At 44.5% G+C, this 26,103-nt stretch overlaps 1 protein-coding gene across 2 annotated transcripts in view; it reads left to right on the forward strand.

The window, feature by feature from the left end:
• Nucleotides 1–15,067: 15,067 nt before the first annotated feature.
• Nucleotides 15,068–26,103, forward strand: part of ROCK1 (Rho associated coiled-coil containing protein kinase 1) — a 93,121-nt gene continuing 82,085 nt past the window's right edge. For both annotated transcript variants that reach the window (XM_075416371.1, XM_075416372.1), the window contains exon 1: nt 15,068–16,189. In XM_075416371.1, coding sequence (XP_075272486.1) covers nt 16,097–16,189 — 93 coding nt within the window. In that variant the 5' untranslated portion in view covers nt 15,068–16,096. The remainder of the gene's footprint in view (nt 16,190–26,103) is intronic.

Below are 26,103 nucleotides of genomic sequence, written 5' to 3' on the forward strand. Positions count from 1 at the left end.
TCCCTCAGGGGTCAGTACTGGGCCCAGTCTTGTTTAACTTCTTCATCAATGACCTGGATGAAGAGTTAGAATGTACCCTCAGCAAGTTTGCTGATGACACAAAACTGGGAGGTGTGGTAGACACACCGGAAGGCTGTGCTGCCATTCAGCGTGACCTGGATAGGCTGGAGAGTTGGGCAGAGAGGAACCTGATGAGGTTCAACAAAGACAAATGCAGGATCCTGCACCTGGGGAGTAACAACCCCATGCACCAGTACAGGCTTGGGGTGGACCTGCTGGAGAGCAGCTCTGCGGAGAGGGACCTGGGTGTCCTGGTGGACGACAGGTTAACCATGAGCCAGCAGTGTGCCCTGGCTGCCAAGAAAGCCAATGGGATCCTGGGGTGCATCAAGAAGAGTGTGGCCAGCAGGTCGAGGGAGGTTCTCCTCCCCCTCTACACTGCCCTAGTGAGGCCTCATCTGGAGTACTGTGTCCAGTTCTGGGCTCCCCAGTTCAAGAAAGATGAAGAGCTACTGGAGAGAGTCCAGTGGAGGGCTACAAGGATGGTGAGGGGACTGGAACATCTCTCCTACGAGGAGAGGCTGAGGGAGCTGGGCTTGTTCAGCCTGAAGAAGAGAAGGCTGCGAGGGGACCTAATATATACTTACAAATATCTGAAGGGTGGGTGTCAGAAGTATGGGGCCAAGCTCTTTTCAGTGGTGCCCAGTGACAGGACAAGGGGCAATGGGCACAAACTGAAGCACAGGAAGTTCCGTGTGAACATGAGGAAGAACTTCTTCACTCTGAGGGTGACGGAGCACTGGAACAGGCTGCCCAGGGAGGCTGTGGAGTCTCCTTCTCTGGAGATATTCAAGACCCGCCTGGACAAGGTCCTGTGCAGCCTGCTGTAGGTGACCCTGCTTCGGCAGGGGGGTTGGACTAGATGACCCACAGAGTTCCCTTCCAACCCCTACCATTCTGTGATTCTGTGATATTCCAGCTCCAGGATCTGGACCAAATAACTCCTACTTATGCCTGACATCATACCTCCACTCCAAAGTTGACGAAATAAATGCCTGCAGTGACAGCTTGTGTTACTGAATAAATGGCAAGAATCTGTGTTTCTCTATCCATGTTGCAGGGGGCTGCCCTCCTCTAGTTTTTTGCTCCCTAAAAACCAAGCTAGGACATCTGATTCCCTATAATCCAGCCATTAAATAGTGTCATTTAAGCTACAGCGTCAGTTCCTGGTACATTAGAAAACGGCAGATTTAAGACTCTCTGAGTAATCTTTTTTTGTTCTTCCCCATGTGCATATGTTTTCTTACAAACCGTTCCATGACACAGTCATATTTCAGACTTTCCCACAGGATGCATGCCTCATTCTGTACAACACAGGATAATCACACCCAGTGGCAGAAATAAATTAGCATAGCAATCTTAATCTGGTATTTCCTAATTTTCCTAATTTCCTTATCCTTCAATATTTGACTGCGCTAATCTAAACAATATTATTTTAATGTAATTTTTTAATGTTATCATTGAAATGTATGTGTGCACGTTTGTGTATCTCTCCATCTATCTGGATCTGTTAATGTATTGGTAAACACAAAAGAAAAAGATAAAGGTTGTTTGTTTTTAATTCTTTCGGAACCGTTTGATCTCTCCTCGCTTGTTTTAGCAGCTGCCTGACTGTTTTTCCTCGTATGTAAACTTCAAAGTCAATCAGAGGTCAAAACTCTGGACGAAGACAGAAGAACGAAAACAACGGTGACTGGCGCGTGTGATGGGAAGAAGCAGAGGAGCTGCGCTGTAGAATATCGCCTGTTTCTGGACACGGCGGGGGGGGGGTGTGGAATTATCTACCTCTTGGACATAATATTTCTTGATCTGCACGTTTGATGTAGTTGTCGAGGCCTGTGTGCTTGCCTGGAAATGTGTCTCACGGAGAAATGAAGGCTACAGCCATGTACTGGAGGACTTGACATTCTCTGGCTATTCTTGGTTCAAGCAATCTGGAAATAGCTTAATAGATTACCATAAAAATGCTAGAGAAAAACAGCCTTTTACTGGTTTCTGTTGTATGCAGAGGGCTTCAGGGACGGGTATAGGTTTTGATTCCCAATTTGTTATTTGCTATTTCTGGTCATAGGAAAATCAAAGGAAAAGCAAACCCCGGAGAGGCAGCTTCTGTAGCAGCGAAAAGTGGAGCATTTTCTGTAGGCATGTGCAGTCAGGCTACAGGATGTGTCTCCAGTTCGCGCTTCTTTTTTTTTCCTTTGGGAGAACATCTGCCTTTCCCTCCTTCACCCGTCTGCGGAATCAGGCCCCTGCTTGTGCGGAGCCCGGTAAAGGGCCACGAGTGAGAGAGAGTCCCGGAGGCAGGGGGCTGTGGCAGCGCAACCTGCCTGGCAGCTGGGAAAACAGCCTGCAGAAATTGGGAACACCTCGGTGATTCACACATCCTCACAGCAGCTCCTGCCAGCCCAGCCGCTGGAGAGGCCCCAGCAGAGGCAGAGTTGGATTCCACCCTATATATAGACACACAAGGCCACTGCAAGTCCTTAGATTTAGTGCAGAGATTGGGGGAATTCGTGTAAATGACCTATGAGCAAAATCTGTTCTGAAAAAGGATAGTCTTTTCTGGTTTAACCAACAGGGAGGATGGAAATGGGACCAGTGCCACCCTGCCTGTGGAGTGCATCTCCCCTGGTCTTCCTCGCTTTCATGAGTTGTGGACACCTGCTCTTCCTACAGAAGGCTTCAACATACGTGGTTTGTACTGTATGGGCCAGAAGCAGGGATCCCAGAAGCCGCAGATGTAGGAGGCCCCTCAGCAATGTAAGTCGTGAGCAGTATTACGGAGGGTCTGAAAATGCCAAAGCAAACTCGGTGATCCTTCTGCAGGATGCTGGTGGCAAAAACACCAGTTACAATACGATTTTAATTATTTCAAGTATTTCCCTCGAATATATTAGCTTGTATTTGTTGCTTCTTCCACTCCCACGTGAATACTTTTTTTAAAACTGTATATGCCCAGGTTCTAATGAAGCTGTGAGCCCTGGGGCAGCGAGCTGCGCCAAGCGACGCGGCTCCAGAAGACACAGGAAAGACCTTTCTTTTGCTCAGGGAAGCAGACGAGCTTTCCTCAGCCGCACGAACGGCAGGGAGAGGTGCAGCCCGCCGCTGGGTGGGAAAGGAGCTGTGACCGGGCTTCCTTGTGGCTCACGGGACTGTAAATGACTAAGAGTAACAGGAGGGAATGTTATGGGCCTGGCTGGCTGACGTGATGAGAGGAGCACACCTTTCTCCTACTGCGGGCCTCCCTACAAGGGCTAAGTAGAGTTTCAGACATGAAACTGCTCCTAATTCACTGAATATATTTAATGTGCAGCTTACTGTCCCTGGATAACAAGACCAGAAGCAAAATTATTCTCTGCAGCTTCTCATTCAGCAACCATTTCCACACAGTTCAAAGCCACTGAACATCATGCTTTCCTCTAATTAACTTTCCACCAGCTTTCATTTTATACGAGTGTTAATTTTCAGACGTGTTTCAATGAGTTTTGCAAGAATTAAAATTTTGCTCACTTTTTCTTTAGTGACTATTCATTACAAACCCATCTAATCTCTGCCATTAATACCAAAGTGAAAAAAAAATAGCAAGAAGTTGGTGTGAGAAAAGAAAGAAAAAGTGTGAGTATTTCTGCAAAGAGCCACGTAGGAAAAGGATATAAGTGGTGTAAAGAGAAGCTAAAAGGATGCAGGAGAGAGCAGCTGGGAAACAAAAGCAGAGAGGCTGCTGGAGCAAAGCAGGCTGTGGGCGGCCGTGCTGGGAGGAAGGGGAAGCGGGAGCAGAAATGGGAGCGGGAATATTCTGTTTGGTCTTTGAGCAGAGGGTGAGGAGCTTGAAGTGAGGAGTTAAGAGACAGGAAGGAAGCCAGTGAAGGCAAACAAGGAGTGGAGGGCAATATAGTTTATGTAGCGAGAAAAAGATTACTTGAGTGGTAGCGTTGGGCATCATCGTGTGCCGGTGAACTGCATAATGTCTAATCAGCTTGAAGCAGCGGTTGTGATTCTTCAGGAGAGACCTAGAAAGAAATGCTGTGGCTTAATTTGAATTCTTTTTTAACCCAGGGTCTCTCCACATAAAGGATGAGCATTGTGTTGCCCTGAGCGCTAAGTGGAGTGCATTGTGGTTTGTGCATTGTCATTGATTCTAAATGCCTTTTGTGTTTTGGGGCTCTGACAACAAAGGTCAAGTACTAGCAAATTCTGTTTTCTGTGAGAGATTTAATTAAATCCTAAAGACAAAGCCAGACTACTAGAAACAGCTGTTGAGTGTGAGAGAGGTGTAAATTTGCATTACGGTTTCTCAATATCATTCTCTAAATAGCTTTGTAATTTATTTTTTTTTTTGAGCAATGACAGGAGAATAAACATTTAAAAAATCAAGATAAATCTTATAGATGTTATTTTCTGCATGTAAGGTAATTGTCCAATACAGGCTTGGAAATAGATGCTAGAGAACAGAGTGAGGAAGCACACCATGTAGGATGGAACAATTTCTGAATATAGTTTTTGTCCTAGTAATTCAGTGAGTGTAAATTGTAGGGCTTGAAATGCACTGGGCTGCAAAAGATTTTCTTATACTTTATGGACAATCGCAGCAAATCAAAGGGTTTCAGCAATTAATAGCACATACCTAATCACAACTCCCTCACAAACAACCTGAGTAAATCGCCCGGGTAACAGTGCTGTGGAAGGCTCAGGAGTCACTGAGTGGAAAATATTTTTCACTTGTTCAGTATCAAGACATTATTGTATTGGCCTACTATGCTTTAGAGGGATGAATTTTGCCATACTAACATTTTTTTTTCTTGTTTAAATAACAAGAAATGAACTAACATATTAAGGACAGCCAAGTTATTGAAACTGAATGCAGTTCATTTACTGACATGTAGAAACCAAGAGATACCACAGAGCCGCTCCACTTCAACTCACGCTGATCCTTCCACTTCACAGGTGATAAGGCAGGAATTCTTGTTCAGCCAGAGATAAGGCAGCGTGGATGTGCCTCTGAAGCAAAGAGGATCATCTTATAAATCTAGCCGTGCTAGTGCATGAAGTTGGGAAGATAGAGAGGATGAAGTCATATGTCTATGGGAACAAGAAACCATCCAGGTTACCCACAGTTTTGACACTATGTATGAGTAATGCGGCTCCTTCTCCCGGTGTAGGATTCAATGTACGGGAAAAGTCTCGCAGACGGCGGGGTCTAAAACCAGACAAATCAGACTGTGCCACAAGCGAAGAAAGGTTGGGGACCCAGAGGTGTGGAGCGGATCACGTTCCAGAGCCCCGAGCTCTCCTGAGGGATTACCCTTCCAGAGCACAGATTCAAACTCTCTGCAGATGCAAGGGGGGGGACGTATTTTGCAGGAGGGCAGCCCCCGTGGCAGCCAGGCTGGCATGTAGGGCTTTGGGGGTCACAGCGAACCCATTACATTTTACCTGGAAGCTAATCGGCAGCCGGTGCAGACATGGTAGCCCCTCTCTGTGCCACTGAGGCATTCTCTCTAATAAAGAAGCTGTTGTGCTGTTCCAGGGTGGTCTTCGCCTACGCTTCCCGCACAGCTCTGCACCTCTGTGCAGAGAGAGACGGCTTGCAGACATCCACGCCGGCAGACATGACTCATTTTGGGGAGTCTGCGTATGGAGTTTTGCAACTGTCTGATCAGGTCATGACGAAGACAGCAACAAAGCGTGTGCTCAGAAGTACAAGGCACCCCACTACGTTCACACAGACTCTATACAGACGACCGCTGTGAAATGATCTGCCAGCTGCCGCGGGTGGGATAGGGGGATTAAAACCTCCACCCAGCTGAGAAGAATGGCAGCTAATAGCTGATCATCTCCCCCACTGCACAAGACCAGCGTTTCTTTCCTCATTTTCCTGTAGTGTGGCGTTACCTCCAGTGCAGATGGCTCTTCCCCAGGCTCGGTCCAGTCTCAGTGAGCCCGAGTGAAAGGCTGGATCGCATGGCTCACGTCAAACAAAGTGGGGGGACTTCAACTTGACAAGACGCAGAGCGCACACCCTTCTGGTAGGAGACGCGCTGGATGTGTGTTTGCAAAACCATTTTAAAGATGGTTGCAGAAACTGCTGTCTGAGTGATAAGACTGATGTTTCAGTGCCTTTTAGGAATGAGTCAAGAAGGAAATAGTAACAGCTAACCAAAAATAATCATGTGGTCATCAAATAGTAGAAATACTGGCCACAAGGCATTCTTGCCATATTTACCCGCAGTGCAGATAACATCAGTGACCACTGACTGTTATAATGGTATGATTTTTTATAATCGGATGGATTTGTATTTGCAATTACTATACTGAAATTACTGAAACTATGAGTACTGTATCCAATCTATTACAGAATGGGGATTTGTTTCAGTGAAGTCACTCTTGTGTTTATCCAATTTGAAGTAGTGCCGGGTGCTCCTTCGCGGGGGCCGCGCCATCATTTTATACACATGTGAAGGTAGCAGCATGATGCTGCCTGCGCCGTAAAATGCCCGCAGCAACTCGGGCCACGTCCGCACCGCGCTCAGCAGATGTGATGGCGCAATCCGACTGGCTGAAAAACAGCTGCACGAAGCTGCGGCAACACGGGCTTCGGGGCCTGGGCAAGGAACACGATGGTTAGTGGAGGCTGATTTTGCTGCCGTGGGTACCTCAACTAGCTGGCTAGAAAGTAGCTTGGGTATGTCTGGAGGTGCGGAGGCGTATGTCCCTGTTATTTCCAGGCAAAAGGACAAATTTCTGGTCTTACGACCTGGGGCTAGCAGGCAACTCAAGTTTGGGGTGAGAGGGTGCAACCGCTGCGACCTCAGCCAGCGGGATTACGCCATCACATCTGCCCGTGCCGTGCGGACATGGTCTGAGTTGCTGTGGGTGTTTTACAGCGCGGGCAGTATGATGTTGCTGCCTTCATAGGAGTATAAAATGACAGCGTGGCCATCTCAAAGGAGTGCTACATAAAATTAGGTAAACAAAAGACATTTTAATTAAAGCAAACCCAAATTCTGTAATAACTTGGACATAGTACTTGTAATTTCAATTATTTGTTTAAAGCACTTCTTCTAGTTCTGAATTATTCCTCTTCCATAGCTGCACTGATGTTCAGCACACAAAGAGTAGTACGTGATTGCAGAGGTGTAATAATGTAACTCTTTACAAACACTGCTTTTGCATATGCATTTTCACAGCTATGGTTTCATTTTATGAGCCTCTTGAGGGACAGCTCTGCTTGCCATGCTGCCTCTTGTTTCTATGGTAAAGGTGCCAGAACATTGGCCGGAAGCAATTTTGCAGGCATTCGTATGGCCATGGGCCATGAATGAGTCAATCACCTTGCACTTTTTATCATCCAGTGCTTCACAGAGCAGCTTCATCTATTCTTATCGCGCACTATGAGATGTTAGGAGTGTCATCACAAATCTCCTGTGAAGAAGAGGACAGACATGAATTTTCAGGAGATGGCAGCACAAGGTTCGGAAGGAGGATTTTAAATGTAGTTCTGCCCTTTAAAAGAAATTCTCTCTGACACAGTCACTCCAGAAAGGAGAAGAGATTACAGATGAAATGTAGGACACACAAAACCAAGCTCATATAAATACTTCTGTGTGTTTCTAAGCATTTTTTTTCTTTCTAATTGCTTCCTCTATATTTCCAAGCGCATAGTAATGCCTTTTATCCGCATGCTCATCCACCTCACATACTCAATACACAGTTACACCTAGAAGGAAATCCCACAATTCATCAGTAGGTCTAGTAACGCCCCTAACAGTGTTTGCTGTTTGCATTATGTGCTGGGTCTGCAGGGCTGAATTCTCTGCTGGACTGAAATCCTGCTCCGTGCCATAGAAAGAGTTTCTTACACACTCAGCTATGCTGGAAGCTCTTCTAACCTGTGCCAAGCACCAGTGCTTGCTTAGAGCCAGGACAATCCTGCCATTCTCCAGTCCTGGTGGATGTTTGACTCTGTGGCCGAGTATGCTGAGTTGGCTCACTCTTTCCCTCTGCATAAAAACTCGCCATCAGGAAGGTATTACTTTGGGTCTGACACACTTTTGAAATGGATCTCAGCAAGAGGCCTTCAGTTTGTCCCTTTGTCAGGTTATTTTCGCTCTCATCGAATCAGGAGTCTATGGGCCCCCTTCTCCATTTCAAACCAGTACTACCGACTTGAAATAATCAGGAAAATAATGAAGCAAAACTGATACAAAATTGCCAGCTTCCAAGTATTAGGAGTTGAATTACCCAGCAGACCGGCATGGCATTTTGCAACAAGAGGTAGGAAGTTTAGTGTCTTTTATCTTTGAGGAGGGGAGGGAGAGAAGAAGAAAGAGATTAACCCTTTGATTCTAGACCTGAGAAGGAGCTTGCTCACACTTTCATATGTGTAGTTTTCTGTCTGTGATCACACCTATAAAACTTCCATTTGTCGGCTTTGGGTTCTTATGGCTGAATGAAAACAGAATTATGATAAAAATAAAATTTAAATCCTCTCTGTCCTCTGAAACTAGACTCTCTCAAAATGTACGGGTGTGCTTGAAGAGTAGTAGAGGTCTACAATCATAACAACAGTGCTAGTGTTGGTGTGAAACAACTGCTAGCTGATTGTCTAGTGGCATGAGATTAATTGAAGAATTTGAAAATATCCTGAGTGTGAAAAAAATCAGTAATTCAGCTTCTGTGATTTGTCTACTTAAAGGCACCAAAAATGACTAAGTTGACTCATTTATAATACCCACGGTTGCAATAAATTTGAATTCTTTGTTGGTAACTAAACATTTTAAAATATTTTTCAAATTCGTGGAAGATAGTCATATGAAATATATGGCTTTTAAAAAACTGCATATTTTGTGCTGTTTGAGTGCCCTAAATTTAAGACACAAGCTACATAGTATCCCATGAAGCGTCATGATATAAAAGAAGTCATCTATAGCTTGTGTTGTAAACCTTCATGCTGTGAGTGTCAAGAACGGCAACTTCCGCTGTTCTGCCCAGAGAAAGATCATATGAAGCCCGCTCCGTTTATTCCAGCAAAGTTATGATGTGTCATTTAGAAGTTAATTATCTGTTGAAGTCTGAAACTGTTAAATATTTCCCAGGCCCAAGATAAAAACTTGGCTTTTTACGGATTAGAGACAGTCTTCAGCAGAGCAAAGCATTTACAGGGAGTGTAGATATTTAGGACAATGTACATAAAACCAAAGCCAGGATAATCAAAGCTAGTTTACTTTTAAACTCAGCCCGGTTTACTTTTAACTTTTGTCTTCAGAAGAATACCTATTTCAGCAAGGACTGCAAAACTAATCCAACCACAGGAAATGTGATATGTGTATGTGGGGGAAGTAGGAGTAAGGGGGGGTGGGAGAAATTTGTTCTGGAAGAGAGTGCTTAGGGTTAAGAACTGGAGAAACAAGAAGAAAAATTCTTACTCTTGTAGGTGATTCATAGCTAACAAATTAATAGCAGAGCAGAAAGATTTGCGATAGCTTAATCTGCAAAGAGGTCTATAATGATGGTAATTACTTATAATGGAAATAAAAAGACACAAATAATATATATGTTTTATATCCTGGCAGATGATACCATCAGGAGATTCATTTTTAGCTTCTGCTTTAATATACTTCTAACTTTCCAAAACCTTCATTTTTGCAGGCTAATTTTTTCCATGGCTTTTCTTTGACTTAGAGTTGAGTTTGTTTGGGCTTTTAAAGATTTCAGGCAAGAAGTACTTGGGCCATTTTTAAGCTCTGAGATAGTGAAAATAAAAAGCTTTTTTTTCCCAGGGTAAAAGAAGAATTTCTGGCATCTTAACGTTTTCTGTACCCATCAAGTGGCTTCAGTGGGAAAATAGTATTTGCCACGGAAATTGTCCTTACTGAGGTATGAAGCTTTCAGCATTCCAGTGGAATTTTGTTTTGATTTGATCTCAAATCACTTTGTGAGCTTTTGCCATACATTGGTCACAGGCTTTTTTCTGCTCTTTTAGAGCATAAAAGCAAAGGGAGCCTGCGCTGTCTGTGCAGTCGTGGTTGGTACTGGCCCGAGCCATATGGTGACCAGATATTTATCCTGTGGATTGCTATCTATCTCTGGGCTCACAGCTACCCTCCTTTCCAGATACAGCAGAAGTTACTTTGGGAGTGCCTATATTGCGCTGTTTATACAACTATGCCCTTGTCTGCTGGCAGCAAAGGCATCTGTGTTTGCGCTGGAGCAGACAATCCCATCCAGTTTACTTCCTCCCTTGTGACAGTTTTTTTCAGACCCAACCCTCTCCATCAAACCAGGCCATTGCAAAAGTTCCAAAAGGTGATTATTTTGCTTATTGTTAGCTCATTCGAGAAAACAAAACAAAGATCCAGGTGCCCCATTTCTTATTCATCACTCGCCATGCACAGGCATCGGGAGCAGTTTCTCCCCAGGGTTCCAGCGCTGGATGCAAAAAAATAAGGACTGCAGTGCCTGAAAATGTGCTGTGCTGTAAGAGGAAACAGCAACGGCTCTTTGTCAAGAAGCTGGGATACACTGGAATATGCAAGTTCACATGCCAGGAGCCTCACATGCTTCTTAAAGCTAGCGACAAGCAGGAGAAGCATACCTATTTATATGTGTGTGTATATGTGTATGTTGTACTCTTTCAGTATCTACAGATGCTGGAAAGATACTGCTTTCGTTGAGTATATCCATGCCAAATTCGGTTTTGATCAATGACACCCAAATTTGTCTTCCCTTGCTAGCATTTGTTGCCTAGGTCATTTCTACTCTATTCTACTTCTGTTCTGTTCTAGTTCCTACACTTTGCCTCATCCTGGAAGAACCAGCATGCCTTTTCGCAGAGTACTGAATGATATGACTACCACCTGTCACATTGCTTTGCTTTCGCTCTCCTGCTGGTAGAGCATTTGGATGCGTTCACCACTCGGAGCACCTTGCACCTCCAGCTTAGTGTCTGTGATTCCTTGAGGAGTTTTTCCAGTGCGTAGCTGAGCCCCCAGGGGAGGTGAGGGGGCTGCGCTGCAGGCAGCTGCGGGGCTGTGGCTTTAAACCAGCCACCCACAGCCATCACCATTCACCACTTAACGCAGAACTTTTTTTTTTTTAGGTTTTGCAAGTACGTTGAGATCAATGTTGGCGAGACTCTATCATCACCCAAAGTCAGTTTAGCTAGGTCTGCACGAGCAGCCATCCTTCCTTGCCTGAAGCAGGGAGCTCCTGCAACAGGCCTTTCCGTTGCACAGATGAGCTTTAACAACGCTAAAGTGTTTTGCCCAAGGAGCGGATTTGTTGATCGCAGTCTTCGTCTCGGAGCTTCGAGCAGCGCCAGCCTGTGCTATGAAGTGTCTGGAGGATGAGAGCCGAGGCAAACCTGAGCCAGTTTTGAATGGCAAACAAGGTCAGAAGGCAGTGGGCCAACGGCAGTCTTAACGTCTTAAAGCGATGCGATTTAACTGCTGTAGGTTTCACGTTGACTAAATAGGAAGTTGAATGTGAAGGTAGATCACGCGTTACTAACTTGGCCTAATATGGTGAACAGGATATGGTCTCATTTCTGCCTTGTGTAACTCTCCTGAAGTCAGTAGTCACACCAGAAACTCACGTACCCTAGCCTTTTCTCTCACTCTGAGAGCGTATGCCTTTTAAAGATGCACACTCAGGGACCTAAAAAATCTAGATGGCCTTTGACTTTACTACAGGCTCTTTCACTTAGTTTTTCTTAGCTATTTCACAAGAGGATGGGGGTAACAGTACGTGCTCAGAGAGGGCCCAGCTAAGACTTGCCGAGTATCCCACTGCTCTTGTGTTCTTGCTGTTTGCTAATTTCCTGAAATGGGCACTACTGAAACCTGTTACAATGCACAGTGTTATTACTCCAATGTACAACAATGCTATTTACATGTACTTTTCTCATAAATATGGTATAATATTTTAGAGGAAGCCAATGTAGTAATTCCATAGTTTACTGATTTTCTGTATTTAACAGGAAATTGCAATCTCTGCCAAACAATCAGCTCTTAAGCCCATGTCAATTTATCATATTTGTATCACACTAAAAGCAAGAGCATCTAAGTATCCTATAAAATACGCAAGACTACGTGGATATGAGGACTATGATTCCTGTTTTATTAAGGATTATCAGTTTGCTTGTTTACTAAATGTGGACATGAGCTTACATAGAGACACATTCAAGAATTACATAGAGACTACATGCTTTTGAAAAGAGAAAAGATTATCCTTCAGGCTTGCATGCCTCATCAGCTCAATGTTATCAGGTCATACATATGTTGAATAATTCCCATTTCACTCAACAAAAGCTAACTTGATTCCAAAATGTGTGATACAACAAATGCAGGAAGAACAAATTACCCATTTTCAGCTTATTTGTTATCATGAAGAAAAAACAAACTAAAACATCGTTTTCAATGGACTGACTGGTTATGTAGGATGGAACTTCATATGATTTCTAAGTGGCAAGTGCTAGAAATATGCAAGTTCCTAATCATATAGTTGCAGTTTGACTGAAGTTCATGAACATGCGCTTGAAGATCCAAGCAGGTGAATGAGCGCTCACTGGGTAAGAAACGATAACATTTCACTCTCGAGTTACAATGCGAGCACTCTGACACACCAGACACTTAACTGATACCTGCTTTTAAAATCTAGAATTTATTTTTTGCTCTTTGTAGCCAAAGCCTCCCTTTTACGTTTTCAAAGTGGTGCTCAGTTTCCTAGAGAGCTAGGTGAAGTACCTCCCACACAAATTCTGTTCTACTTGAGACAGACAGAAAAGCACTTCCACTCCACCAGTCATGAGAAAAGCCCGATCCAAGCAGCAGTGTTTGAAACACAGTGAGTTTGCACGTGGCTGAACGCAAACGCAGCAGCCTCCCTCGCCACAAACACTGGAAGAGGTACTCGGGGGTACTGTTCTAGCGGCAAGATCATCCACTTGCAAATAAACGTGTGAGCCCAGGCCTGTCCGATGCCCAGCTCTCGTATCTCTATGACACCTCCAAGCTGCCAAGCAAATGGGATGGTGCTTCTCTTCACTGGCCGTGTTGAAACTGGGCCGCTGCAAGAAAAGAAATGCAAAGATGCAGCGGGCAAATGAGAGTAAGACCCATGCAGCTTTGCTGCAGAGAGGGTGGAAGAAGTTTTTGCATTTCTGAGACTACCCACAAGCTTTCCTACAGACATTGGGTAAAACACGTAAGCAGCTTCTGGGGCACTGCTCAGGGCTTGTGCCACTGCAGGGTGATCCTGCCCACCGAGCTGCAGAGTCAGGCTTTCTCTTCCTTCCTCTGTTACAGGTCTCATGAATTTTGCATTCTTTACAGCTTGGTGCTTCCAATCACCCTGCTGAGGCCCGGCCTCATCCCCATGTGTTTCACTGCCTAAGCCAGGTGCCCAAGAGCAACTGCAAATTAGGCTCTGTATCTCTAACAATGATTTTCATCTTGTTTAATACGAGGACCATAAGAAACATTTTCTTTGTAGTTCAAGAATTACTTGCTGCATCAGACATGAAATGATCCCAGGCCTACACCCTGTAGCTTGTGGAGTACATGAGATATTCTCTTTGGACTGTGGTTGTTGCAATAGAACATCTGCATTTCCAAGAGCGACCAAACCCTCCGAATCAAAGGACTGTGGTAACAGCCAGCACAAAATGAGTGAAAGTAAACAAGACTGTAATGTTGTTGTAGCATGTATTTTTGCTTTAACCATACATACTTCTTGTTAAAAAACAAAAACAAAGATGCAGGCAGCTGCGGACAAGAAAACGCGAAATGTAGAATGCCATTTCTTTTTCTCTCTGAATAAAGCAAGATAGCAAAGAGTGAATATCCGAGATCAAATAGCTCAAACGCCCTAGCACTTAGGGGGGCACACGTCTTTCTTAACCATGAGTTTGAAAATAACTCACAGAGCTACTGATTCAGGTTTGCTGCTGGCAACTGTTCAGTGACCAGAGATCAGTGACTTGATATTCTCTGCATAGTTTTTAGTGATCTTTGTAAAAATGTCATTGCCATTTCTGGAACTGCAGAGGAAGTGACAGAACTGAACCAGTACTGCAGCCTCCGTCCATTATTATTTGAAATCATCACTTTACTGGAGTATCCTTATTTGAAGAAATGGTCCCTGCTGGAGTCCGAGAGTAAGGTTTAAAGTGGAAATGCCAAGCCACGCTGCATGGTTTGCATGTTTCATCTCTTTTCTTTCCGAGTTGGGTGTGCTACCTGGCACACGGCTCTAGTCAGGGCAAAAAACCTGGAATGCTCTGGACTTCTCTCCTTCTCTGGAGATATTCAAGACCTGCCTGGACACGGTCCAGTGCAGCCTGCTGTAGGAGACCCTGCTTCGGCAGGGGGGTTGGACTAGATGACCCACAGAGGTCCCTTCCAACCCCGAACATTCTGTGATTCTGGTGTTGGGGAAGGAGCCCTCTCCCTCCCTGGGCACGCAGGATGGCAGCGCTCGCGGCTGGAATCATAGGTCGTAAAAGACCTCTCAGATCATCGAGCCCAGGGCACCTCCGGAGGCCAGCTTCCCCAGCCGCCCTGGCTCCGGCAGGGCCACCTACAGCCGGCTGCCCAGGGCCGTGTCCCGGCGGCTCTCCGAGGAGCTCCCCGGGCCCCCGAGCCGGGTGACCCGGCTGGCAGGCACTCGTCCCGCGCCGTTTCCCGCAGAGGAAGGAGTAGGCGGCTCGCAGGCGCCGTCAGGGAGCCGCGGCAGAGGCACCGCGGACCGAGCCCTGCCCGGGGACCGGCGGCCGGGCACACAGAACCCCCCCAGGCCCGCCCCGCCGCGCCCCTCCCGCCCTTTTCCTGCCCGGGCCCCGCGGGCGCGGCGCGCGCGCGCCCCCCCCGGCCGCGCACACCTCCGGCCTCCTCCCCCTCCCCGCCCGGGCCGGGGCCGTTCCCCCGGCGCATGCGCGCTGCGGCTCCGCCGCGGCCGTCCCCCCCCCCCCCCCCCCCCCCGCGCCCGACTGTTCAAACAGGAAGGCGGACATGTTGGTGCCTCTCGCAGGTTTCCTCACAGCCGCCGCGGCCGGACCTGACGCCCTCCCCTCCCCTTGAGCCAGCTCCTTCCCTCCTCCCTCTCGCGCCGCAAGCCTCGGGTCGGTCCTTGGAGTGGTCCGGGCTGCCGTCCCGTACGTCGGGCGGAGGAGCGGAGCCGGCGTTGGGGAGGCAGCGAGGAGGAGGAGGAGAGAGGAAGAAAGATGCTGGTGCCGTCGCTCCGCCGTTGAAGCGACTCGTCCCCTGCCGGCGGGGGCCGGGGCCGGGGCGGCCTGTGCGCGCCGCTGGCAGCCCTGCGCTGCCCGGTAGCCCGCCCGCAGCAGGCAGGGCCCGGCCCGGCACGGCCGAGGCGGGGGGCAGCCTCTCCCCCGGCCCGCCCCGCGCTCCCCCGCTCGGTGCCCATGGAAGGACCGGACCCGCAGCGCTGAGACGCCCCGCCGAGACCATCTTCCTGCGCGGATCTTACTGCTCTGGTTCGTGCCTCGTTGGTGTGCCTGCAGGCTTTTTAAATTTTTTATTTTTTCCCTTGTTGTTGCTTTTTCGTCTGATTTTCCGGAGAGAAAGCTGCCCTTCGGAACGTGGCACCGACCCGCCGCCGCTCCTGCAGGGGCTGGGAGGAGGAACCGCTACGCTGGCTCCCAGGGCGGCTTCCCCGGCTGGGAAAATGAGGTGGCCGAGACGCCGGGGCCCGAGCAGCGGAGGGAGGGAGAGGAAACCTGCTGCCGCTGCGGGGCTGTGAGCTGCCCGGGAAGCTGCGTGCGTGCCTGGAGGAGCGGGGAGAGGCAGCCTCGCCCCCCGGCCGCGGACTCCCCTCGGCGGGGCAGCGCGGGGGACTCGCCTCGGAGGCTCCTGTGACTGAAGGGGCTTTGCAGGAAGCGCTCCTCAGCCTGGCACAGGCTGTGTGGTTTCTCTTTTGTGCTCGCTTGTTCCTGTTTTTCGGTTTTTTACTTTTTTTTTTTCTTCATTATTTTTAACCTTACTTTGCTCTGGAATAAGGGAAGCTTTTTACCTCCGGAAACATGTCGACGGGGGAAAGTTTTGAGTCCCGGTTTGAAAAAATCGACGTGACTTTAAAGGACCCCAAATCCGAAGTGAACGTGGACTGTTTGCTGGTGAGTAGGGGGCCCCGCGGCCCCGTCTCCTCGGATTTCTTACCCCGTGGGACCGCATCTCGCACTCCCGGCCGAGTCACCCGCCCGCTCCGCTCCGCGCTGTGTTTACTCGGCGCCGAGCGCGGGGTGCCCGCCCGGCCCCGCCTCGGGCTCCTCATCCCGCTCCCTCGGCCCCTGCGCCCTGCCTGCCCGCCTCGGGCTCCTCATCCCGCTCCCTCGCCCCCCGCCTCCCCTCGCCGGCGGTGCGGAGCCGGCCTTCGGCAGTCCCGCCGGTGAGCGGAACGCTGCAAACAGCTTCGGTAGAACAATTCCCCCTCCAACAACTTGACTTTTAAAGAATGAAGTGCTCTTACGTTGTGGTTAGGTGCTGTGGCACTGACCGCAGCCTGTTCGGCGTGGACGTCTGCAGACGGTAACTAGTGACGTGTAAAACGCAGCTCTGAGATGAATGCGCCCTGACGGGTGGGGAAGCAGTCCTGGCAGGGGTTTAAATGCGTTTTAAGCTAATGGGTGTGCTGGGCCTGGGATAGAGGGCTGCTTTCTCGTCCTGGCTTGATCATACCTGATGGTTCAATGGCTCTCTCCGGTGCTGTCAGCGTTGTAACTGCATCACAAGAAAGCAAACCATAACACTTCCTGATGTAAAGCCAATGTCATAGTTGCTTGACAGAAGTGCATGATATTTTAGTCCTATATATATAAAAAGTACCTCAACAAAGTGTATGCCAAATCCAGCCCATTTGTTTTACGTGTAGCTGGGCACTTAGCTATGCCTAGAGATGCCCTTAAATAGTAGCAAAATTGTAACTTGTGCTTTTATGCTGGAGTAGAGAATTTCTTCTCTTTGTAGCAAATGATTAAAGTTCTTTACCATTTTTTTTTTTTCTGTCTTTCTGTTGTCGGAGGGTAGAGCAAGTAAGTTCAGTTTGTTGCTAGTATGAACTCTGACATTCAGGGTTGGTGGGGAAAGGAGGCATGAGGGTGGAGGTGGCTCTTAATAGTCATTCTTTATCTTCTGCTGCACGACTCTCACTAGAAAGCTTGCTTGAGCAAGATTCTTGGAAGAATCTAATGAAAGAATCTGTACAAGCTCATGATGTTGTGTACTCCGTTTAGCTTATTACTGATTTGTGAGCTTCTGAAGTGTTGACAGGTCAAACTTACATCCCTGGATAAAAACAAAGACTTATGGATGTTATTGCCGTAAGGGAAAATAGCACTGCTTCTTCCATTTAACTTGCTGCTTTTGATCTAGTGTACATACCTGTCATCTTAGAACCACAGCTAATGAGAAGAGCTCTGATGCTTAGGATGTACTGTGTCAATTTTGATAACTCAAGACTGCTGTCATCCTACGTTTTTACACCCAGCTTTTATAGATAGGTGTCAAGGATATAGATACAGTGAAGTGTCTGAAGCTTTACATTAAACATGATTCCATTTGCTAGTATGTGCTTTAATGATGGCCATGCTATGGGGATCTTCCTGCAGTGATAGTAAGAAGATTGCAGGTATCAAACATGCAGTTGACAGTATCTTTAAGTGTATTCCTTCACCTTTTAATCAGTTTAAGGATTTGCCCATTTTCAGTTGTCTTAATCATGATCTGAACCTATGCTGTAGTTGGTTTGGGAATGAACTTGTTGGGATACTTACTGTCATGCTCGTGCGAAGCTTTAGAACGTGTTTGCATCTCAGATCTTAATGTTCTTCAACGTGAGAATTTTTTAGGAATCTTCTGAGATTTTTGGGCGTACCTTTGTGTATTCTTTTAAAGGCAGCTTCTTATGGTATATTTGTCAGAATTATGTTGTGTGCGTTTTTTAGTGGTGTTGTTTTTTTTTTTTTTTGCTAGCCCTAGTTGCAGATACTGTGCTTTTAAACTAATACCAGTTAAAAAAGAATGTGCTTCTTCTGATAACATCTACTGGTAGGTTAACTTCTTATGTGTTTGGTCACTGTATCAATCTCGCTGCTGCCTGGACTTCTGCTTTGTATCCTGTCTCTCGTCCTGAGTTGTTTCTTGGGCTCTTTTCTGTAGAATATAAGTATCCTAACCCTTTCTAAAGAGTTTAAATAGTTCTTAGTGTGATGATTCACACTGCAAGCATCATTCTTGGCCCAAGGTACTACTGATGTTATCAAATCCATCATAGTCTATGTGGATATGTTCTTAAGGAAAAAGTGTTTAGGTGTAGGTGTAACTGATCTGCACTTAAAATATCTTCCAAGATGAACACCCCATTCCCCTCCCCGCCATGCCTGGTTAAAGAGAGAGACTTGTCAGGCTCTAGGCCTGGTGCACTTAAAAAGAAAATAAAATCGTGCTTTTATGATTACACTACATACCAAAAAAATATCCTTTTTTTATAAAACCTTTTAAATATAAAATACTTTCTTTCATTGATTATAGTTGTGAATTGATGTTATTTATAATCTCTTTTACTTCTCCTGAGCAAAGGTGTTGGCTAACTGTGTGTGTCTGAGTGGTAATATATATTATGATTAACTGATACACAGACACCTTACATTACGCAATCTCAGATGCTGAATTTAAGCTTAAAATGCAGGAGTTCCTTTAGATTCAAGAAACATGCTTTTTTTGGCTGTGGGAAGAAAAGTCTCAGCAATGCCCTTGGCTTCTCTTAGGATGGTTTTATCCTCTTTCGCTTTACTTCATTTTGCTGCTATTCTTAGTCGTCTTCCCCATCAGTTTGTAGCCCCTGTAGACTAAAAGGCAGGCATGGAATAACCTTTAAATCAGTTTTGTAAACATTTTGTTTTTTGTAAACATCATAAGCTAGGTTCTGTGTACTAGAAAGATTCTAAATTCATATGTGAAGTAGTATGAGAACACCAAGAAGGTGGGGGGGAGGGCTGATACAAAGGAAGGCATGTTACTGTTTCAGGAAGGTGTGGGAGAAGAGTGGTGACAACAGAGCAGGCGGAAGAGACACACTGAGGACTGTGTAACTTCAATTTACACACTGCAGGAAGGAAATCCATAAAGCTGAGGTGCAGGAGAGAGATGTGTTTAGTTTTCTTGTTTTCTCTTATGCAACTGTAATAAAAACAGTAAGAAAACAGACTGATTTGCAACTTTTTTTTTTGTTTTGTTTCTGTGGGGCTTCCATGCAGCTCATTTAGTACTAGGCTGGGAAATCATGGATAGACTGTCTTTTCTGATGAGCCACAAGGAGGCCAAAGCCCGAGTTCTATGTAAGCATGTGCCACAGCATAATGTAGTGCTTTTTCTCAAAATATCGGGTACTGTGAGTCCTACAGTCCTAAAAAGATCTAGTAAGATGGTGAAGGCTGTTAGGTAGGTAGTCACACTCCAGTGTGTGCAGTGATCAGATACTGGTGAATACCATAGGCGTGCTAAGTAGAGCCAAAGGCAATGTAAATAACTAGCTATTAACTTGAGCTTAGTGTCTCATTAATTATATTAACCAGTGGAAAGTAGTAGTTAACGAGCACACTTCTACAACAATTTTGGAATAAAACCAGATTTCTTATTCCTCTGTGTTTATTACTAAATCCTTGGGGTTTATGGGCTTCCAGTTTTTGGAGAGTGGGGAGGGAGGGGTATAACAGGTGAATGAATGGGGGACATCTTGAGCTGAAGCTGCCTGTGCTTCTGATTCAAAAATAACTGGTAATTTTTTATGAAAATGTGTTTTGGTGCTCTCTTTGCTGTGATACTAACTCTTAAAGAGTCTTTTCATGTTTTATGTAGACACTTGAGTAAATTATTCAAGTACTTAGTCAATTACTTGAGTAGCTGAGTTTTAAAACTTCAGACTTTTGATGGTCTGAATCTTCAAAGATGTCAAATGTTTCACTTGTTCAGCAGTTTGGCTTCAAATTAACTGACAACAGTAAACACTGCGTATGGCAAACTTGTTTTATCTCGTCTCAAGAGGTTTCCATTTTTGTTGCACCAAAAATACACAGGTACAGAGTGTGATTCACCTGTTTTTCCTAGGTCTATTTCATGTTCAGCTAGATGAATTCATGTTCATCTGTCTTGCATAGGAAAAGGCGAGATGATCTCATCTTTGGGATCTGGAGTTCTAAATCTCTGTTACAACTAGACCTTTTTCCCCTTCTGCTTAACTTGTTAGAACTTCTGAAGACTTTGTGGTTAGGGATTTGGTAAATAAAAAGTAATAATACAGAATATAACTTGAAATACCACTTTTACTTCAGAAGTCCTCATGTATCAAAATAACTGTTGAAAATCACTTTCACTGAAACCACATTAACTATGCTCCTAGAATCTGAGTGATAAAATGCTAGAGAAGCTGATATCTGAGAAGCTTATTCATTTGCTAATGAAGCTCATGCATAGAAAAAGCAGAGTTTGAACATTTGCAGATTGTCAGCTTCAGAATACTGTAAGTTGTGTGGAGGTAGTTCAAAGTAAGGAGAAGTGTCATGATTAGCTAAATCTCCTTGGACACGTTTCTGCCATTCTTTAGATCCAAGTGCAAGGTTGGGGCAATCACCAGTATCGGTACAGACTGGGTGTTAAATGGATTGAGAACAGCCCTGCAGAGAAGGACTTGGGGATATTCAGAGAGAATATCCGAGTATTTCTTTCTTCTGACAGAGAGAGACTTAGTGACAGGACAAGGAGTAGCGGTTTTAAACTGAAAGAGAATAGATTTAGAATGGACATAAGGAGGAAGTTTTTTTACTATGAGTGTGGTGAGATGCTGGAAGAGGTTGCGCAGAGAGGTTGTGTGTGGATGACCCATCCCTGGCAGTTTTCAAGGTCAGGTTGGGCAGGGTTTTGAGCAACCTGATCTAGTGAAAGATTCTTTGCCCGTGGCTGTGGGGCTTGGAACTAGATGATATTTAAAGGTCCCTTCCAACCCAAACAATTCTGTGATGGTGTAGTTAGGTCTAAAGTAAGACTTCTGGCAGACCTAGAAGTGTAATTCTGTGTCTTCAAGTTACCATATCCGAGCTTTATATGCAGAACTGATTATAATTGCATGTTAATATTACCCGCTCATCACTAAGAATTATGAAATACGTAAGTTGATGTGAAATTAATGACAAAATATGTAACTTGGTATGTTAAGCAAAGGTAAAATGTAACTCTATGTTGGCTTTGGAAATGTAGTAACTTGGTGGATTCTCATTTCAGGTTGTACCTCTTAGAAGACTTTTAATATTGTGTAAGCCTCTAGAAAGTTAATGGTAGAGATGGTAGTACTGTCAAAATGTTAGCATTTGATTCACAGTGTATGGTAAGCTTTATACAGGAATAACAGTTAACTTAGCCAGTTCTTCTGCTCATAAAATTAGAGGTTGTAAGAACATAATTATTTGTTTTTCCTATAAAAAGTTTTAATCGAGAAGAATTGAAAGTTGATGTTAGAACGTGTTATAACAAGAGGAATAAAAAACCCAACCAAAGCCATTTAGTAGGTTATAAATGCTTTTGTCAGGTAAAAATATGTGTACACAATGTCATTTTTCCTGGCAACTGTGCAGTGTTTAAGTTTTTTGGTGGTAGTGGGAAGGAAGAGGGAAACACCTGGAATTTGTTTGTTGGAGAAATTGAAAATCAACCTGTTGGTCTGTAAATCTTTGAGGACAACGATAGCTTCAGGAGCCACTCATTGAGAACTTAGTAAATATCTAGAAGCACTGTGAGCAGATGACACTGGTAGCCTCACAGTTGCTATTAGCAGAATTCCCTAGAACATACTTTAGTACTACATAAAAATAAAAAGCTTTTTTAGGTCTCTTACCATGGAATACTGAGATGTTTGTCTTGATGCAGGATGTTTATCCTGAATTTGAGAGGTCCCAAAACATGTAATTAAAAAGTTCCTTTTTTTTTTTTTTTTTGGTAGATGTTGCTTGATGCTATTTTTTGAAACTCCTTTGTCATCAAGAAATAGCAGTTCCAAATGGAGATACTGAAAAACTGAACTTCCTTCTTTGAGAGCAAAATTAGAGAATGGTCAGAAAGATAAGACAATATTGGTAAAACTCTAGTACTGTGCAGACAACACCTAGTTATAGCTCTTTTGAAGCAAATGAAAATCTTTTAGCTTCCTAGGTAGTCTGCTGAAACACACTCAGATTAACAGTGGTTGTACAAGAGCTGAAACTTGGTGTTTGTGAAGAAGAAAAGTGGTTTGGAGCTCTTGTTGTCCATAGTTTTTTGCTCTGCTGAGACAATTGGATCTCCTGTAGTGTAATCTCTTGTCAGGTTTCTTCTTGGGATTTTCAGAGTTGGTGGATATCCAGATGACGCCAGCAGAGTATAACATGCTGTGGTGCATCTTTAGTTACAGCAGTCTGGAGACTGTTCAGGCAAGCAGCATTTGCTTGGTCCAGTTAGCTACCCATGTTGCTAGGGGAGACCCAGCACAGGATCAGTACCAGCTTCTAACTGGAGCACAGGTCAAAGTCTATTCTGATACTCAAAATCGTGTAAAGGACTGGCTTTAACTAACTGAAAGATTGCCACACCCTGTCAATATTTATACAGTACGAACTGTCATGGGGACAGTACATAAGATCTCTTTATTAATAGGTCCTAATTTAAATCCAGCTGTTGATTTTTTTATATCAACTTTCCCTCTTAAATTTCTTACATGCATTCATTTTTCTGTTTCTTTTATAACATTGAGAAATATGTGAAAGTTTTCTTGTTTTTTTTTTTTCAGTTGCTTGGTCTGAGGTGATGCAAAGACATGATGCTTGGAAACTTCTGTAGAAAACACTACACAAACTAAGGCTTTATTTCGGACTGCAGGTTGCAGCTACCTAAATGTGTTTCTAGCTCATGTGCTTGTTTTTTCCTACAGATCTTCATTGTATTAATTTTTAAAAAATATAACTAAGTCGTCTTTGAATTCTATTGGTTATGCAAATATTGAGTAATTATGTCTTTTTTTCCTCTTAAAACTGCGTAGTATTCAGGTAGTGCTGCATAGTATTCAGATGTATTAAATTTTAAGGTATGAATGTATTCAGAGGAAAACCGATACTCACTGATAAATTCTTTTGATGTTAGATATCCACATATAAAATGGATTAATACAAGATGGCTGTTTTCCCATGTAGTCACGAACTGCTATGAAAATATTGTTTCTATGGAGGCTGGGCTTCTTTTTTAGCAAATAAATAATGGCCAAAAAAATGCCCTGACTACACAAAATTAAGTATGTCATCTGGAATGCACTTTCCAAAGAAAAGACCGGAAGCTTCTCCTGACGTCTGGAGATTTCAGCTAGGAAATTTTTCCCTGTTTTGTGGTTGGGGAAGTTACATTTTTCAGAAGATGGTTAGTAGGACTTGGATTGTGGCTGTAATGGTTATTTCAAATGGGAAAATGTGAAGGAAGAATGGTCAGGGCATTCATCTTATACTGGCCACTGACAGATGACACTATGCTTACTACTCTAAGAAAATGGAGATCTTGAAATAAAAGCAGGTTATTCTGTGTCCATATTTTGGTTAGAAGCTTCTAAAGAAAATTTTAAAACTTGTTTATTCTCTCTAAATCAGTTACTTTGGAAGATGATTTGGAAGTCTGCCTTTTTAATATTTAATATGTGCACAGTGAAAGTAGTATTTCGTTGAGTAGAATTGATCATTATTTCACAGAATGACTGAGGCTGGAAGGGACCTCTGGAGGTCGTCTTGTCTAACCCCCCTGCTCTGGCAGGGCCACCTAAAGCAGGTTGCCCAGGATGGCTTTGGAATATCTCAAATGAGGTAGACTCCACAACCTCCGTAGGCAACCTGTATTTTTCCACTTCTGAGCAGTACATTTACTTGGTTGGTGCTTCATAGTGGAGAATAAAATTCACCAAAATGCAACAGAAAAGTCATCAGTACTCATTTTGCATTTATTTGCAGAGTTCTATAAGTGTCTTGGCCTTCTTAACTTGGTCAATATACTGCTTTGTAGCCCAAATAATGTTCTTCTGGAAGGCATCTTCCACTGAAGACCGGAAGGAACTTTCTGCATGCAGGCAATTGTAGATTCGTAGATTTTAAGCAGAAGGGTTTGTGTCTGAGGGGAAGGTTGCTGTGAATTGTTAAGCTCATAAAATTCAATTTGTGACTGCAGTTGAAACAGATTAGACATAGAATTTTTCTGTTGAAGGAAAAAAGAAAGAGTTAATGCCTTGCTCTGATGTCCAATTTACACTCCAGTAGTGCCACAGTTTTTCATGTATCTGAACCTTGGTAGTGTTGTGTTTGCTGTATCACAGAATCACAGAATGGTAGGGTTTGGAAGGGACCTCTGTGGGTCATCTAGTCCAACCCTCCTGCTGAAGCAGGGTCACCTACAGTAGGTTGTAGAGGACCTTGTCCAGGCGGGTCTTGAGTATCTCCAGAGAAGGTATCTGTGAGATATCTTCACAGTGAGTGTCTGTGTTTGTACATCATTCTTCTGACCAGCAGCGAGGGAGGCTAGGTAGGACTTTCTTACTGGCGTGGGAGTGTGGAAGACTGATATTGATGGGAGAAGAACCTGTTCCTGGGGGATGGGTGAAGAAGGAGGAGAGACTGCCTGTGGTAGAAGCTGAAGTGCAAGGTGTCAGTACCACAAGCACCATCTTCCTGGGGTATGGATAACAGAGTCCAGCACATTAATTCCATCACTGACATCTAGGAGCACCTTTGACTACAAGCGTGGAGTGACTCTGTGTGAGGGGAGGAAACCTCTCCAGCCAGGAGATGGTAAGAGTAGGAACGGGTGGGGAAGATCCTTCAGGGAGGAGCGAGACTGAAGGTAGGACAATGAGTTTGTGCTAGTTGTACTTGCCCCGTGCCTCTTCACATATACCAGGTTGCGCAGAACAATACCAGACATGACATGGACCTGTAGTTGAAAATATAGGTAATACTGGTGCCCCACAGCTTTGTCTTAATACTACATGCTGCTGTCAGTGTTAGAGGTGGAATCATAGAAGAATTTCCTCACGAGCCCTTCTTTGTTGTGAAATCTTATTATATTAATACATTATTAGACTAGTCTCTTCTCAAAAAGTAGCTGTGACTGTAGGCATGGGAAGAATCCTGTTGGTATTAAGTTGAGAGAATTTACTCTCCCTTTGCAAAGAGGAAAGGTTCTTCTGCCACTTCAATCTACCTAGCAGTTCTTTTATTTTAATGCTCTATATCTTCTGTGAGCTGATATCCTCCTCCTTAAACTCCAGTTACTACTAAGTTCGTTGGAAATCAAACAAACAATTGCCAACAACCCAATGATACGGTTTGTGATGGTCTTGGGACCATTCAAACCTGCTGCTACATGTGATATATCTTCCTTTGTAGGAATAAAAGGCCAAAAATGGTACCAGACAAATGGTAGACTTATTAGGACTTGAAGTTTTTGCTCTGTTAGCATTGGCAACAATTGTCACGGCTTTTGAAACTGGGGCTGTTGTTGCCAACACTAGCAGAGCAAAGATGGTGACGGAAATAACAGGAGCTTTTGTCTTCTGTCTTTTACTAAAGTGCTCGTGGCTATTTTCAGCCTTTCTTGTACTCCGCAAACTGTTTTGTGCATACAGTTTCTGGTCATAGCGTGACCTTAAAGTGTTCGGAGGTGCTTTTGGCTTGTAAAATCAGACAGTTGGGGAAATCTTCAGAGCTAGTCACACTGTCATTCTGAAACAAGCTGTGAGGACTGTTGTTAGGAAGACCACGTTCAGAAGAATTCTGGGTTATTTATCTAAAGAATAGAGTTGTATCACAAAGAAGGTCTTGTATCACAAAAAAAGGTGTTGTATCAGATAACTTGCACACTCAGAGCTATTCATTTATTCCACTTGGCAGGCTGGACTGGAGTGAGGAAAGGACTAAAAGTCTCCCTTACTTTTAGTTCTTGAGGAGTATAAGGTCAGAGAAGTCTTTGAAGTTTTCTC

Source organism: Opisthocomus hoazin, chromosome 3 (assembly GCF_030867145.1).
Source record: "Opisthocomus hoazin isolate bOpiHoa1 chromosome 3, bOpiHoa1.hap1, whole genome shotgun sequence".
Classification (NCBI taxonomy): Eukaryota; Metazoa; Chordata; class Aves; order Opisthocomiformes; family Opisthocomidae; genus Opisthocomus; species Opisthocomus hoazin.